A 16,098-nucleotide genomic window follows, 5' to 3' on the forward strand; every position below is an offset into this window, starting at 1 on the left:
CTTTTTAGTACAGCTTAGTAAAAGGGCCACATAAAGTTTCCTGAAAGTCAGATAATGCTTTTGTAATAAGGTTTTGTTTAGGATTTGGCTGCCTTAACATAAATGACTGAGGTGAAAGTTTGAATTTGTTATTAAGGGGTTTATTTTAAAAAATTGGGGGTGGGGGAAGGGATCTAGGATATCAGCATACTGGGAATAAATACCAATAAACCACTGAACTGGAAACTAAACTGCGGCGGCACAAACCAGCCCAGTCTGCCGCTCCACTATTAGCCACTGTTGGGCAGACTGGATGGACCACACAGGTCTTTATCGGTCGTCATCTACTACGCCACTATGTTATGTAGCCGTTTCCTCAACGTGTTGTGCCCAATAGAAGAAAGGGAATATCTTTCAGAGTTATCCAATTACACAACCTGGCATGTTTTTGTCAGTGGTAAATCTCAATACAAGCCACTATTTTATAAAACCAACCATATATCACAATTAGTTTCTCCATAACAGCACGGCCTCTGTACTAAGGATATTCCTTCCCCTCCCCCATCCACAAGGCACAATACAGGAAGACCCACTTTAGGAGAAGGCACCCCAATGGTTCTGAAAGAAGCAGTTTCAAGGAAATACTTACATATTTCAGGAAAAGATGCAGCTCTTTATGCTCTGAGGGGTTAATTGTTGCCTCAAATAGAGGTAAGAAGATGTTCTCTAACATTTTCCCAAAACTAGGCAGAATCTTTTTTGACCTAAATATATCACTGAAAGACACAAATAAAGAGCTATCATTTTTTAAATGATCTGGACAACTTTGCTGCCATCTTGACATCTATGATGAAGCTGTTACTGTATCTCAAGTTTCAGTCAGAGCATGGGTAGAACTGTACTCCAAGGCTCTCAATAGTGCAAAGTTTATTATCAGGTCACAGGCAATATAAGGTCAGATCCCAGCTTTCTGCATTACAGGCAGACCTTGATTTAGGAAAAACTGCCTAGTACCCCAGATATTAAAGATGCCAGATAGCTGGGCCAAGGAAAGAGTCTGCCCCTACTTACTTTACAGCCATCCACGGTACCACTTCAAAAAAGCACTACTATGACACTCTGGTCCAACACCAGAACTGTCTGAAATACAATCCTTGGTCTGGAGGACTGTACAAAACCTGATTCCATCAACATTTATATAATCTGATCTGTTTTTTTAATTAACTTTGTTTTATATAATCAAATCTATTTTTTAATTGACTTTTTAAAAATAATGGGCCCGATATTCAGCCAGCAATGCTTAGCGTTTGGTGTTATACCCAGAAACTCAATGCCAGGTCATGTCCAGGCTTCAGCATTGAATTTCCAGGTTTGTGGAGCAGACTAATGCATAGCTGGTTAAGTGCAATATGCAACACTTAGGGGCCCTTTTAGAAAGGCGTGTAAGGAATCGGCATTACCGCCCAGCTACCGCATGCCCGGGTGGTCATTCCAAATTTGGCGTGCGCTGAAAACACACGGTAGAAAATAATTTCTTATTTTCTACCATGGGAGTTTCCCGGCAGTAATCGGCAGTTGGCGCACGATGGACAGTTACCACGTGGGTAACATGTGAGCCCTTACCACTAAGTCAATTGGTTGCGTTAAGGGCCTAGGCCATAAATAGACATGCACTGGTTTTCACTTTGCCACACGTCCATTTCCTGGCCCCCCGAAAAAAACGTTTTTCCAGACGCAGTGGAGAAATGGTCCAGCGTGCATCCAATACATGAGCCCACGCTACCACAGGCCACATTTTGGCATGCCTTTGTAAAAGAGCCCCTTAACCAGCCAAGTACTGATTCCACCAGTTTTGACATAGGTGCTAACCGGATATTTTCTGTGGTTACAACCAGTTTGCCGCTGAGAATGACCGGTGAGCCCTGAGCAGACAATTTAACCGGCCAGGAACCATTTCTTAACCAGCTATGCACACAGTGCCCAAAAAAATCCCAGAAATTCAATGCCGGTTGCTGGATAAGGCCCAGCATTACATTTCCAGGTTCCTCACCAACTGCGGGAGGCAGGCCAGCTAACTCCCGCGGTCTGAATATTGGCCGCCATAGTGCCTAGTGTTCTATCAACAAAGACATCCAATTTTCTGTCATTACAAACTTTGCAACTTTGTACGATAGAAAGTTGGGTGCCTTTGTTGAGAGAACACTATATTTCTTTTCTAGCTCACTGGTTTATTTTTTAATATGTTTATTTGAAAAAACAAGTCAGATTATATAAATGTTGATGGAATTAGGTATTGCATTGTCCCCCAGACTAAGGATTGTATTTTAGACAGTGTTATGATTTAGTCTTAGGGTTTATTATAATTTCATTTACACTTCCAGTATTATGTTCTTATTGTATTCAACATCAGAGCTGCCACATTATTTGGTTCCAGGAAGGAGATTTCAGGCTGGTCCTGGATTTCCAACAGCTCTGCAAGACTGCCTGTAGCACTAGAAAACAAGACTGTCTCCCTGTGAAGAGGAGAAGGAGTTTCCTTGGCCTTAAAACTCAATATATATCACTTCCATATTTTACACTAGTTCCCTATCAAATCAATGCTACAGCTCAAAGTCTGACACATTAAAATAGCTCCCTGTTGATTAGAAAATGTGTATGGGGACTCTGTGTTCCCTCCTCAGAGGCACAAAACGACTGAGTTCTTCTTGAGGAGTAAAAGAATGGCAGGAACTGCAGCACCCAAAATATGGAGAGAAATATCTAATCAGCTGATTTCCCCCCCAATGGCACCTTGCTCTTTAAAACTGGACTCTGAGGAGTCATTCTCAGGGTTAAGGACGGGGGGGGGGGGGGGGGACGACATTGGGAGAGAGGATGTATGTGCAGGGATTTGGAATTGCCAGTTCCTCTCCCCACCTGGACCCTGATCTGCTCACAGTTAAAGAGGTTCAAAAGTATCTCCAAACCCTACTGCAGTAGTCCCGGGGCAATTTTTTCAAGTTGATTAGTTTTGCGCCTAAAATGACAGGAATGGACCTCACTCTTAAGCCAGGACATGTGGAGTATAATCCGTGTCTCTCAAATTTACTGCTAACGCTTGCTGTGTGATTAATTTGATGAAACAGCACCTGTGTTGGACTTGTTATACTGGAACCAAGGCTGGAGGAACTTTGTACATGCATGCTATAAAATACAAGCCTAAGGACCAATCCCTGCCCCTGTGCCCATTCTTCACCATGGGATTGCCAGTGTTTTCTCAGCACCTATGTTTATGCTCAGATATGTCAAGGCAATTAGAGAAGCTCCTGTTTGGTCATGCAAAACACTGCTGTACACACTCAGGTGGTTTTTCAAATTACCCCTATGTGTCCCTGTGGAGCATTTAATCATAGCCAGGAGCGTAGCCAGACTTCGGCGGGAGGGGGGGTCCAGAGCCTGAGGTGAGGGGCACATTTTAGCCCCCCCCCCCCGGTGCCACCGACCCCCCTGCCACTTTTGACCCCCCCCCAGCGCCCCTCCCCCATCCATTTCGCCCCCCCCCACCGCCGCCAACCCTCCTCCGCCACCGCCAGGTACCTTTGCTGGCGGGGGTCCCCAACCCCCGCCAGCCGAAGTCCCCTTAAGTGCCGGTCTCCGAGTCCGGCGCGTTCACTGATCTGAATTCTGTTTCTGTGAGTCCTGACGTCCTGCACATTCCTATGTGTAGGACGTCAGGACTCACAAAAACAGAATCCAGATCAGCAACGGACCGGAGACCGGTGCTGAAGAGGACTTCAGCTGGCGGGGGTTGGGGACCCCCGCCAGCAATGGTACCTGATGGCGGCGGCGGCGGGGGAGGGTTGGCAGCAGCGGGAGGGGGGGTCGAATGTGGCGGGGGAGGGTCAGCGGCAGGGGGGTGAAAGCAGGGGGGACAGGGCTAAATTTGCGGGGGCCCATGCCCCCGTGGCCCCACCTAGCTACGCCCCTGATCATAGCTCTAACTCCTGAGAACTTACACTGATGTCTTACTGTCACTAATTGATCAGATATAGTATTCAACTGACTCTATGAATGTGGTGTAATATGTTTGTGCCCCTCTAAGACGGCTTTACTGATTTCATAACAGTTTCTTTTGTTTCTTTAAAACTGGAAATGAATTGCCTTCAATTTTGAACTTTTTAGATGAACAGGCCTGGCTAAACATAAAAACAATGCCATTTTTCCTTTATAATGTGCTGACATGGGTAGATAGCAATCTAGTAATACCACATACGTCCTCTGACGGTAGTCAGCTGGAAAATATATGTGAATCTACTTTGTTTTAGCTGTCTGCATTCTAGCCTGTTTAATTTAAATGTCCAGATTTCATATTCATCCTTAACAAAATCAAATCAGTAAAGTGGATGACAATAAACAAAAATACAATTACATACAAACATTAAAAACAATAACTTAAAAATGTTAATAATACTCATATGGATTATAAACAAGACAGAGTTACTTAACATCTAATCATGACTTCTTAACAGCATCGGCATTGCATGCAAAAGCTTAGAACAGACACAAACAAGACAATCTCCCAATTCAAATATAACAAAATCTTTTCCTCACTTTCTCAATGACCAGGGGAAAAATCAACAATGTTCTCAGGCACAGTTTCTTCAAATCAAATAAATATTGCTTCTTTATACCCTCAGTTACTGGTGGAGGACGGGAAAAGCAAAAGAAAAAAACAGGAAGAATGGAGGGACATGGAAGGAACTTGGTAAGGATCAAAGAAGAGAAAATAGACTAATACTGAAAATAGGTTGTTTGCACAATTGTAATCAGTTAATATTATTGATAGATTCGGTTTACTTACTAAATTCTGGGAACCTGAATTATCCAGCGCATGTTGGGAGAATAGACCTTGTTCTTGATGAACCAGTTTGCCAGAATGTTCCATTCATCTGTACAGCGTCCATATATGGACAGTCGAGGTTCTGTATACTGGTATTTGCTATCCTCTAACTCACGGGCCACCTCCTGTTAGAACAAGATAGTTGATAAATTTAAGTTATACGGTAAAGACTTTGCAGGATATTATGGGTTTTATCAGGAATGAGCCATACCCTTTATATGCCAATATATGACCATAGTGATATTCTCAGAAATGGTTGGAATCAGTCAATTCTGTGTTCCTCTATCTCAATGAGATTGACAGGTTTAGCTATTTCCACCAAATGTCATCAAAATGAAAGGCCATAATCTGGCTGCAAGAACAATATGGATCTTCCTCTCTATTGCACCCTTTCCAACTATCTGTTTGCCTCCCACATGAATTCATTTATAATCCTCCATATGTTAGTATAATGATTAATACATAAAACCAGGTTAGGGCTTTTCAGCTTGGAAACAAGAAGACTGAGGGACATTCAATTAAATTACATGGAAATACTTTTAAAACACATGTAAGAAAATATTTTTTCACTCAATAAATAGTTAAGCTCTGGAACTCATTGCCAGAGGATGTGGCAACAGCGGTTAGCATATCTGGATTTTTAAAAGGTTTTGACAAGTTCCTGGAGGAAACGTCCATAGTCTGCTATTAAAATAGACATGGGGGAAGGCACTGCTGAACCTGGAATTGGTAGAATGGAATGATGCTACTACTTGTGACCTGGATTGGCCACTGTCGGAAGCAGGGTTCTTATTTATATCATGAGGGAGAGATATCAACTGCATAATTCTGCCAAATTTCAGCTTCAGGTATGGACTAGATAGTTGAACGGGGACAAAAATTTCACCCGTCTCTGCTGGAACCTAACCCACCCCACCCCTGTCCATCCTCACAAATAATCTCCTCCATCCCTGCCCTTACCCATAACTTTCAGAAGTAATTAATTCTTTTTTTTTTTTTTAGTTTTTATTGAGTTTTAATAAAAATAAAAATAGAAACACAAACAAATATGCGCAATACAGGGATAAAACCAATACCCCTCCCCCATTCCCCAACCTTAAACTAAGAGACTGACAACCAAGGAAGAGAACAATAACCAGCCACTCAGCTCCAATACAGGGTTGGAATCCCACCAACACAGACATCTTAATCGGGGCTATATAGCATTGTCTATATGCACCTGCCTTTCAAAGTCCTCACGGTAGTGCAAGTTAGAAAACACAAAAGGACTCTCCAATCTGCCTCTTTTTTAAGAAGCCGGTTTCCTGAGATAGAAAGCAAGCATCCCAGAGAGCTTGTCATATGGATGCAAGTGTGGACATTTCAAGCATACACCATTTTTTGGCCACCTTGTGGCAAATCACTACCAGGCAGGGGAAAAGCACCTTTAAGACATCTGGCGGCACTCTTAACCAGAAGCGTAGCCAAGTTGAAGGCACAGGGGAGTCGAGAGCAGACCGCTGACGGTGGCTACGCGTGAATCACATATAAATAGGTGAAGGTAAAAGTCCATTTGGGTCAGATGAATGAGAGTTCCATAAATCACAAACTAAAATACATTCATAGTAACACAGTAGATGACAGCAGATAAAAACTTGTACGGTCCATCCAGTCTGCCCACCAGACATGCAGATACAGTACCTAGTTGCCCACATCCCTGCCAACATTTACCATCACTCCCCTGGGAGAAATACACAACACAGGATGGAGTCAAGTACCATTCTATATAATGATTTGATCCTATTTTCCACTAAATTCGCTGATATTGATACCCAAAATGTATTTTGATGAACAAGTGCTCAGTCCTGTTTTGTAAACACCCTCCCTAAATCCTGCTTCCAATTTAAAAGATACTTAGGTCAATAAGGTCCCATTCCCTCCAATAAGCGAGATGGTATTTTAGGCTGTCTAGAGCCCTTACGCATGATGACGTTTTTATGTTAGATGTACAACAATAATAGAGGTGAACTGAACAATCCAGAAAATCAATACTGTATCAGCTCATGTATACTTGGTGAGCAGAACCATGTGAAGAAAATGGTTTCAATCTGTATTATATAAGAGAAAAATGTGGAGAAAAAAAGACCTCAGGGGAAAATGCAAACAATTTCCCACAATAATTCAAGATTGCTACTCACACATCATTGGTCAGGAAAAAAACCACAAGTCCACATGCTCTTCATTATTTAATTTTATAAAGTTCACACTGGTACTAACTCACTGAAGAAAACCCCAAGTGGTATTTAAAACATTGCTCTCCAAGGGTTCTAACAGAGCAGTTTTTCAGTAAACAGGAGCAAAATATCATTCCAATAGTTTGTATACAAAATTCAACATCTCCAATAGTGGCTCTGATTGAACTTCATCACTTGGAATGGGCCAAAAACTCTCTTCCCCTTAACAGAATCTATGTTTTGCTAGAAGCTGCATCAGGAGGAAAACTCGGCCTCTTGGTCCGGCATGCCATTTTGGAGAGTCGATCAGCTGACCTGATGCTGCTGGCCTGTGCGTGTGTCAGACAGTGATTGCAGCTGTGCTGATCACTGAAAGGAGGAGGAGGTGACTGCGGCACAAAGAGTCCTCCTGGATAGGTACTAGGTTGGCCTGGCACTGTGTAGACTTCCACAGGAATCCAGCAGAAATTGCATCCATTCCTGCAGGACTCCCACGGGAGTCCCATGGCCCTGGAGGGGATTTCCCGTGGGATTCCCGCAAACCCCATTCTCATGCAGCTCTCTAGTATGGGCTACTTATGTCTTTAAAAAATGAGAAACATCAATTTTTAAAAAAGTACGTTTTTTGGAAAAACACATTTGAAAAACAGCAACATTTAAAACATCTATATCTCTGTAATCCATAGGAATTTAGGGATAAAATTTTGACCATTTTTGTATAGACTGATCACATTTCAAAAATTAAAGTTGCCCAAATTTACCCCTCCAAAATTTTATAGCCTTTATCTCTGTTATTTGTAACCTTATTTTTGGTACCTTGGTTACATATAGATCTGAGCAATATAAGTTTGAGTGCACCTGTCAATAGATATCTAAGCAGTCTCAAAAGCCCTTTTGCATCATGGGTGCAGCTTAAATATTTCAAACTTATTGATTCCATCACTTAATAGTGTTAAACCACGTGTACGCTTATGAAAAAATGCAATTACATTTAACAATGTCTCAAGAGGCAATAGGTATCCTCTAAGTTAATTTAAACTCAACCAAACACATTCTCCTCGGTGTGTGAGAGTAAGTGTGTGATAGAGAGAGAGTGAATGTGTCAGTGTGTGTGACAGAGAGAGTGAGACTGGGTGCGAGAGAGTGTGTGTGTGAGAATGAAAGTGTGTGCCAGGGGCCCCCCCTCCCTCCCAGTTCCAGGGTGGCCCCGCCCCCTCCCTCCCTCCCAGTTCCAGGGTCCCCCCCCATCCCTCCCTCTCTCCCAGTTGCAAGGTTGGCCCTCTCCCCCTCCCTCCCAGTTTCAGGGTCACCCCCTCCCTCCCAGTTCCTGGGTCCACCCGCCCCCTCTCCAAGTTCCAGGGTCCGCCCCCCTCCCTCCCACCCACCCAGTTCCAGGGTCGTTGCCCCCCCTCTCTCCCTCCCGGTTCCAGGGTCGTTGCCCCCCTCTTCCCCCCCCCCCTCCAGCCACCCTGCGATGTTTAACTGCAAAATTAGGGAGCTATGTAGTGTAATAAAACGCACCTGCAACGTTGTGAAGCTGACACCGTGGCTTCACTGAAGTGAAGGGTTCGTAAGGTTCATCAGATTCGTCAGTCTGTCACCATCTCTCTTGACCTCGCCCTCTCGCCTCTCATAGGTCCACCGCCCTCGACGTTATCATGTTTTGACGCGAGGGTGGGGCCGAGAGAGATGGTGACAGACTGACGAATCTGACGAACCTTACGAACCCTTCACTTCAGTGAAGCCACGGAGTCAGCTTCACAACATTGCAGGTGCTTTTTATTATAGTAGAGATAATTGCTTCATTAATCTGTTTGTATAAAGTAGGTACCTCTGAAATCTTCTTTTGGTTATGTTTATTGCTGTTTATATAACACAAGAAAGATATTTTGTAGAAAGCAAACACAGGACACATGTACAGAAACATCAAACCAAATTGTATTTCACAGTAAATATCAATGAATTATTTAAATCTTTTTTCCAGAGCAACCAAAGTGAAGAACAAATCAACTACAATGCAACAGCAATAATCAAAAGAACATAAGAAAAGGAATTGGGTGCCCAAAAGAACTAGAATGGTTCACTTTACAACCCAATATGCAAAAAAATTATATTCAAGTTCTGGTGTTACCAAAGTAACAGCAACACAAACTCTCTCCACTGCCAGGCACTCTGCAAAGCCACACAAAACCTTGCAAAAAAAAAAAAGGCACTCAGAACCTTATCATAATGTACCATAACAGCACTAACACTCAGGATTCAAATAGAAACCACCCTACCTAGCAATCTGAATAGTACAGAGGACTGTGAAACACCAATGAACCTACTATGGGTTAAACAGAAAACTCTGACCTGCTATCAGATCCTTACACCAGCAGTTCCCAATCCAGTTTTCAGGACACACCCAGCCAGTTGGGTTTTCACAACATCTACATCTAAATCTCCTGCATATTCATTGTGGATATTTCTACTTTGGTGTTGCAGTGCATACAGAGTTTGACTTTCTGGAGCTTCCAGTTCAGTTTTGTCTGCACAATCCTATTTCTAATTCATGATTCCTAAATCCAGTGGTTCTCAAACCTGTCCGGACTTCATGATATACCTAATGAATAAAGAGTCAGATTTACATGCCTGTCACCTTCATTATAAGCAAATTTCTTCATACATATTCATTAGGGACAGTGGTGTGCTGGTAAATGTTTAACAACAGGCTCTCTCCCCGGTCCCCCTCTGCACCCCCGCGGTCCCCCTCTGCGCCCCCCCCCCCCCCAATTGCAGAGCTGGCTATAGCCGGGGAGAGAGCCTGGGGGGGGGGGGGTGGCAATGAATTACTCCAGAAAAAAAATTAAATGATCCCAGGTTCCAATCTTACTATATAAATGAAGAGTGACCGACGTGCCGCGCATGCGCAGTACAGCGCAGCTGTGCCGCGCATGCGTGGCACATCACAGATCACTCCCGCGCCGTCTGTCGTTTACAGGAGTTACCCTGACGAGCTGCGAGAGCGCTTCTTAACGCGGCTCCTGCTGTTTCCCCTCCCCTCATCCGGAGGCGGGGGGCTGCCGAGGGGAAACCCATGTCGAAGAGGAAGCGGAGGAGTAATAAGGTGTGCGCATACTGCAGCGTGCCCGGAGAGGCTGTAGGCAGCAGCAGTGGTTCTCTCTCCTTATACTTGCTCCTGTCAGCGCTCCGATTTCTGCCTGCAGCACTAAAGATGAAGTCGAAGGGCTGAGAGGAGCAGGTATAAGAAGAGAGAGAGAACGTGGACTTGGTGGGGGGAGGTGTGAGGGTTCAGGAGTTAACAGAGAGAGAGAGAGAAAGGGGACCACGGGGAGGGGTAAGGGATTCAGGAGACCAGAAAAAATTACTGGTAGAAGAAGGGCAGAGAGAGAGATGTTTGAAAGGGACAGATGCTGGGAACAGGAGATGAAAAAAACAAGGGAGACTGTGGTCATGGAGTGGAAGGGAGAAATGGTGATCATGGAGGGGAAGGGACCTGGAGAGAAGAGAGCCAGGAGGAAATGGTCATACACACTCACACTCTCTCTCTCTCTCTCTCAACTCACTCTCACTGTCTCTCTCTCTCTCAACTCACTCTCACTGTCTCTCTCTCTCTCTCACACACACAGACAAAATATTACAACAATAAGGGAATTACATTTCACAAATAAAAAATGCTGCCCATTTTAATGGGCTAAACGGCTTGTCTAATTCATGTTTAATGTGCGATAAAATGCCATAAATAAGTAAATAAATATAAACTTTTAATATTGAGCACCTGATTCTCAAAGTGAACATATTCCAAACACTATAATGAAAATAAAATGATTTTTTTCTACCTTTGTTGTCTGGTGACTGTTTTTCTGATCATGCTGGCCCAGTATCCAATTCTGCTGCAATCTGTCCTCTTCTCCGTTTCCAGGGCTTCCTTTCCATTTATTTCTTTCCTTTCCTCCTTTCTTCTTCATTTCTGGTCCTCAGCTTCTGCCTATTTTCTTCATCCATGTGCAGTTTTTCTCCTCTCTTCCTTGTCCCTCATCTCATCTCCTTCTTCACTCTTCCCTCCCCTCCATCCATGTCCAGCATTTCTTCTCGCTCCCCTCCTCTCCCCTGCCCTCCATCCACCCATGTCCAGCGACCCTTCTCTCCCCCTGCCCTCCATCCACCCATGTCCAGTGACCCTTCTCTCCCCCTGCCCTGCATGCACCCATACACAGCGACCTTCCTCTCCCCTGCCCTGCATGCACCCATACCCAGTGACCCTCCTCTCCCCTGCCCTGCCCTCCATGCACCCATACACAGTGACCCTCCTTTCCCCTGCCCTCCATCCACCCATGTCCAGTGACCTTCCTCTCCCCTGCCCTGCATGCACCCATACCCAGTGACCCTCCTCTCCCCTGCCCTGCATGCATCCATATCCAGTGACCCTCCTTTCCCCTGCCCTGCATCCACCCATGTCCAGTAGTGACCCTCCTCTCCCCTGCCCTGCATGCACCCATACCCAGTGACCCTTCTCGCCCCTCCATCCATCCACCCATGCCCAGCGACTCCCTTCTCTCCCCTGCCACCCCCTCCAGAGTTGTTCAGCGAATTCTCCTCCCTCCCTCCCTCCCTCCCTCCCTCCAGATCCAGTCCCTCACCGACCTGACTCTGAGTCACCCTGCCTTGTCCTTCGAATTCTTTGGGGCAGGCACTTTTGCCTGCCCGCTGCCAGCGCTGACTCTCACCCGCTGCCGGATCGCACTTCAAAATGGCCGCCGAGACTTACAAGGGCGGCCTCCAAGACTTCAGCAGAAGTCTCGCGAGGCTGCCTCTGGAAGTCTCGGCAGCCATTTTTAAAGCGCAAATCAGCAGTGGGGGAGAGTCAGCGCTGGCAGCGGGCAGGCAAGACTGCCTGCCCCAAAGAATTTGAAGGACAAGGCAGGGTGACTCAGAGTCAGGTTGGTGAGGGACCGTATCCGGAGGGAGGGAGGAGGGAGGGAGGAGAGCCAGCTCGCGCTTTTTAACAACCGGCTCACAAGTCGGAAGAAAATTTAACAACCGGCTCTTGTGAGCCGGTGCGAATCGGCTCCAGCACACCACTGATTAGGGCTATCTTGAAGACCTGTCTGGTTGGTGGTCCCCCAGGACAGGTTTGAGAACTACTGTCTTATTCTGTATTTGGTGAGGGTCTGTTCACTTTGACTTAGGAGAGATATTTGGGTACAGTTTCTGCGTAGGGATCTAACATAGTAGATGAAGGCAGATAAAGACCTGTACGGTCATCCAGTCTGCACAATCTGCCCAATAAGATAAACTCATAGCATAAGGCAGTGAGTCCCAAACCTGGTCCTGGAGGCACCCCAGCCAGTCAGGTTTTCAGGATGAGGAGGAAGTGCAAGCAAATCTCTCTCATGAATATTCATTGTGTACATCCTGAAAACCTGCCTGGCTGGGGGGCCTCCAGGACCAGGTTTGGGAACCACATGCAAAACATATGATGTGATATTACATATGCATACTTGATCTTGATTTGTCCTTGCCATTTTCAGGGCACAGACCATAGAAGCATGCCTGGCACTGGCCTTGGGGAATACACATAGCAATCCTGCTTGTTCTGTCTTCCCAATAAGAGGTGTGTTGGTGTTCTAGGGACTAGAGTAATGTTTGTAATGCTGCCTTCTCATATATTACAGGAGTAAGGCTATGTGAAGACAGGGCTGCAGGGGTGGGAAGGAACAGTGCATCCCCCCTCCCCCAGTATATCTGGCCCTTCCACCCTACATGTGGGTATCAACACCTTTTTTCCTAGAAAAAATGCATGGACGAAGAGCGACAAAATTCAACTGTTCTCTATATACTTATATAGTTAATTTTGGCCACAATTAGCAGCCAGATAAGTTATCCATTTAAAGTTATACATTCAGATGACCAAGTTAAATGTTTGGCTCAGTTGAATATATGCATAATTTTAAATGAATAATTTGTATCCAGTTAAAGTTGTATGGCACCCACCTCACTGAATATTTTTGGAGTCATTATTGACAAATTACTTAACTACATATTCCAAGAAAAAAAATTCCTTCTTTAAATTTGATAGGCTCTTTGATCAAAAATCGTTATGCATCCTAGTCCATTCACTCACACTACACCAACTAGACTACTGCAGTGCCCTCTTTCAAGGCTTCCAGGTTACTGATATTAAACATCACCAACTGATCCAAAATAGTGCAATCATGCTCATAACAGGTGCACATCAATAGGATCATATGACCCCCATTATTGAAACAAGAATACTGGCTACCAATCACATACAGGATTCCATTTAAAATACTAACTCTGATTTATAAAATACAAAATACCAGCCTCCCTTCATTCTTACTGCATCTCTTGATCGCTTACCAACCGTCAGAATCCCTACACTCTCAAAATCAACACCTTTTATTGGTTGCCTCTTTTTCCAGATTAAGTTTGATTTCTTTTGTAGCAGTCTGTCTATCATCACAGGTCCATCTCTCTGGAATAACTTACCACTACATCTTCAACTAGAGCTCTCATTCTTAAAATTTAAGGCTATTCTAAAAGTGATTTCTTTGAAAAAACATTCCAGTAAAGAGTAGCCAACCTTTCTGTCAAGAGACAGTGGGACAAGGCTTGGAACTGGACAACAATGAGAATTAATCTAACTTACCCCCTTCCCCTTATAATGTAACTTCTTCCTTCTTACCCTACTCTTCTTCCTACTTTCCATTATCTACTATGATCTTCTATGTACTTACCTAGATTGTAAGCTCTTTGAGCAGGGACTGTCTCTTTATGTCAAATGTTAGCGCTGCCTTCGGACAAGATCTGGATTTTAAAGAAGTTTTTTTCAAAATAAAAAACCTTTCGTGGTTTGCAAACTCGTGTTTTTCCAGTTCTAGCGAGGGAAACGCAAAGGCGACGACAAAAGTTTTTACAGATGAGACAGGAGACACTTCAACTTGGCGCAACTTTTTACCTTAAATATTCTTGTAAATGTTTAATCTCCTATCAAGCCGTGAAATATGTTTATTTTGATCCTGACCAATTGTCATCTTTTTTAACATCTAAGAGAGCTCCTAGTTAAGTAAAGTCGAATAGAAACTCGTCTGTATCTCAAAATTTGATTTATAAAGTTTATTACCTGTTTTCTCCTATTTAGGAATCTTGGACTCCTGTTGTGGACTTTAAATGAAGCTAAAATACTTAATTTGTGTTATGAATAATATCTTTAGATTTAATTGTAATAGTGGATTTTTCTTTACAAGTTTATACTTGTTTACTATGTATAAAAACGATAAATAAAATTTAAAAAAATGTTCAGCGCTGCGTGCGTCTGGTAGCGCTATACAAATGCTATTAGTAGTAGTAGTACTTACAATTATAACAATTGTCAAACACTTAGCTGGAACACCGATAGGCAGTAACCTGAATACACTTCAAACTTGAATATCTATGCATTTTCGCATCTCACAAAGAGACAGCATATCCATAGAGAGCTAAAATAATAGTTACCTTGACAATACGGGCAAAGTATTCACCACCAAGATAGTTTTCAGTTTTCAAGTACAGGTCCCTCAGTTCACTGGCACCAACCGGATTGTATTTCGCATTAAACTTGTCAAATCGATGAAAGGTCTGGCGGCCCTAAAGAGGAAACAAGTTTCAGTCCTATTTCAGTGCATTAAATTTAAACATATTCCATTTTATAGTTAACTGTATCACTGCCCAAACTGTGCTTATTTTAAGCAATGTCATTTAATTACAATACAATATATTCCATGATTACCCATCAATTTGGTTCAGTACAGATTACAATAAAAAAGAAGGTAGAACATATCGTGGAATTAGAAACATAAAGTAAAATGTACCGTACTTTAACATAAGCTATCCTTTTAAACTTTTCTGAAAGAGAAATGTTTTTAATTTCCTACAAAACCACATGTATTTGGTTTCCGGTCTAGCTGCCATATCAGGGTGTTATTCAATTTACATAGTAATTAGATGTTTTGCATGTACTTGTAATGCTTTGCATTGCATTATTATGTATCCCATGGTAAGTTAAATAATATAAAGCACATAGAGGCCCTTTTGCTAAAAAGCATTAAGCCCTAATGAACCTTTAGTGTGTGATAAAAAGCTTACTATAAAACGCTTTAACACATTTTGTGATGATTTCGTCAGTTTGCACATGCTAACCACACATTTTTAAAAATATTTTTTTGGGAATGAGCATGGAAGCATTATCCAGCTAGCATGTTCGCATTAGTGCACACTAACGGGATAACACAGACTTATCGCGGGAACACTTAGGGCTTCCTAAAAAAGAGGTGGGACCCCAGTAAGTGATCCATCCTTTTTTTTTTTTTTTACAAGTTCCATGCACTAATGGAAAAATTAGTGTAGGACCTGAAAAACAAGTATAAAAATCTCTAAATATTGGTGCATTAAATCTGGGTTTAGCACTCAGGAAACTCCCAGGGCCCCAGAATTGCCATTTAACACGTTCTTCCAGAATCTATAAACGGCGACTACAGTTCCACGTGCAAATCAGCATATGTAGCTGATTTGCACATGGAACTTAATTGGTTAACAAGCCAGTCAGCTTGGATGTTAACAAGCAATTATCAGTACTAATTGGGACTAATTAGGATTTACACACATAACTCACTAAGCATATTCTATAAAGTGATGTGCATAAATCAGCCCACATGGATCTCAAAAGGGGGCATGGCCATGGGAGAGGCATGGGTGGATCGTGGGCATTTTGAAAATTTACGAGCAGTATTACAAAATATGCCTGATCAGCGCCTACATAAGACGTGGGCATTTACTTCAGGTTTTAGTTGACATAAGTGCCTGCGTCTAAATTTTAGTCACCAGACAGCTTCTCTGTGTATTCTATAAACCATGCCTAACTTTAGGCAAGGTTTATAGAATAGTGCTAAGCGCAGGTTGTTGTTGTTTTTTTGTGCTGATTTTTTAGGTGCCATTTACAGAATTTAGTCCATTAAGGGCAAATAACAT

The 16,098-nt window shown here is 43.2% G+C and overlaps 1 protein-coding gene across 3 annotated transcripts in view; it reads right to left on the reverse strand.

Annotated features, from left to right (window-relative positions):
• Window positions 1-16,098, reverse strand: part of LOC115459096 (AMP deaminase 3-like) — a 99,147-nt gene that overhangs the window by 20,112 nt on the left and 62,937 nt on the right. For all 3 annotated transcript variants that reach the window (XM_030188961.1, XM_030188960.1, XM_030188962.1), the window contains 3 exons: window positions 14,587-14,718; window positions 4,820-4,983; window positions 629-755 (listed from right to left, as the gene is read on the reverse strand). In XM_030188961.1, coding sequence (XP_030044821.1) covers window positions 629-755; window positions 4,820-4,983; window positions 14,587-14,718 — 423 coding nt within the window. The remainder of the gene's footprint in view (window positions 1-628; window positions 756-4,819; window positions 4,984-14,586; window positions 14,719-16,098) is intronic.

This window comes from Microcaecilia unicolor, unplaced genomic scaffold (assembly GCF_901765095.1).
Source record: "Microcaecilia unicolor unplaced genomic scaffold, aMicUni1.1, whole genome shotgun sequence".
In the NCBI taxonomy this organism is placed as follows: Eukaryota; Metazoa; Chordata; class Amphibia; order Gymnophiona; family Siphonopidae; genus Microcaecilia; species Microcaecilia unicolor.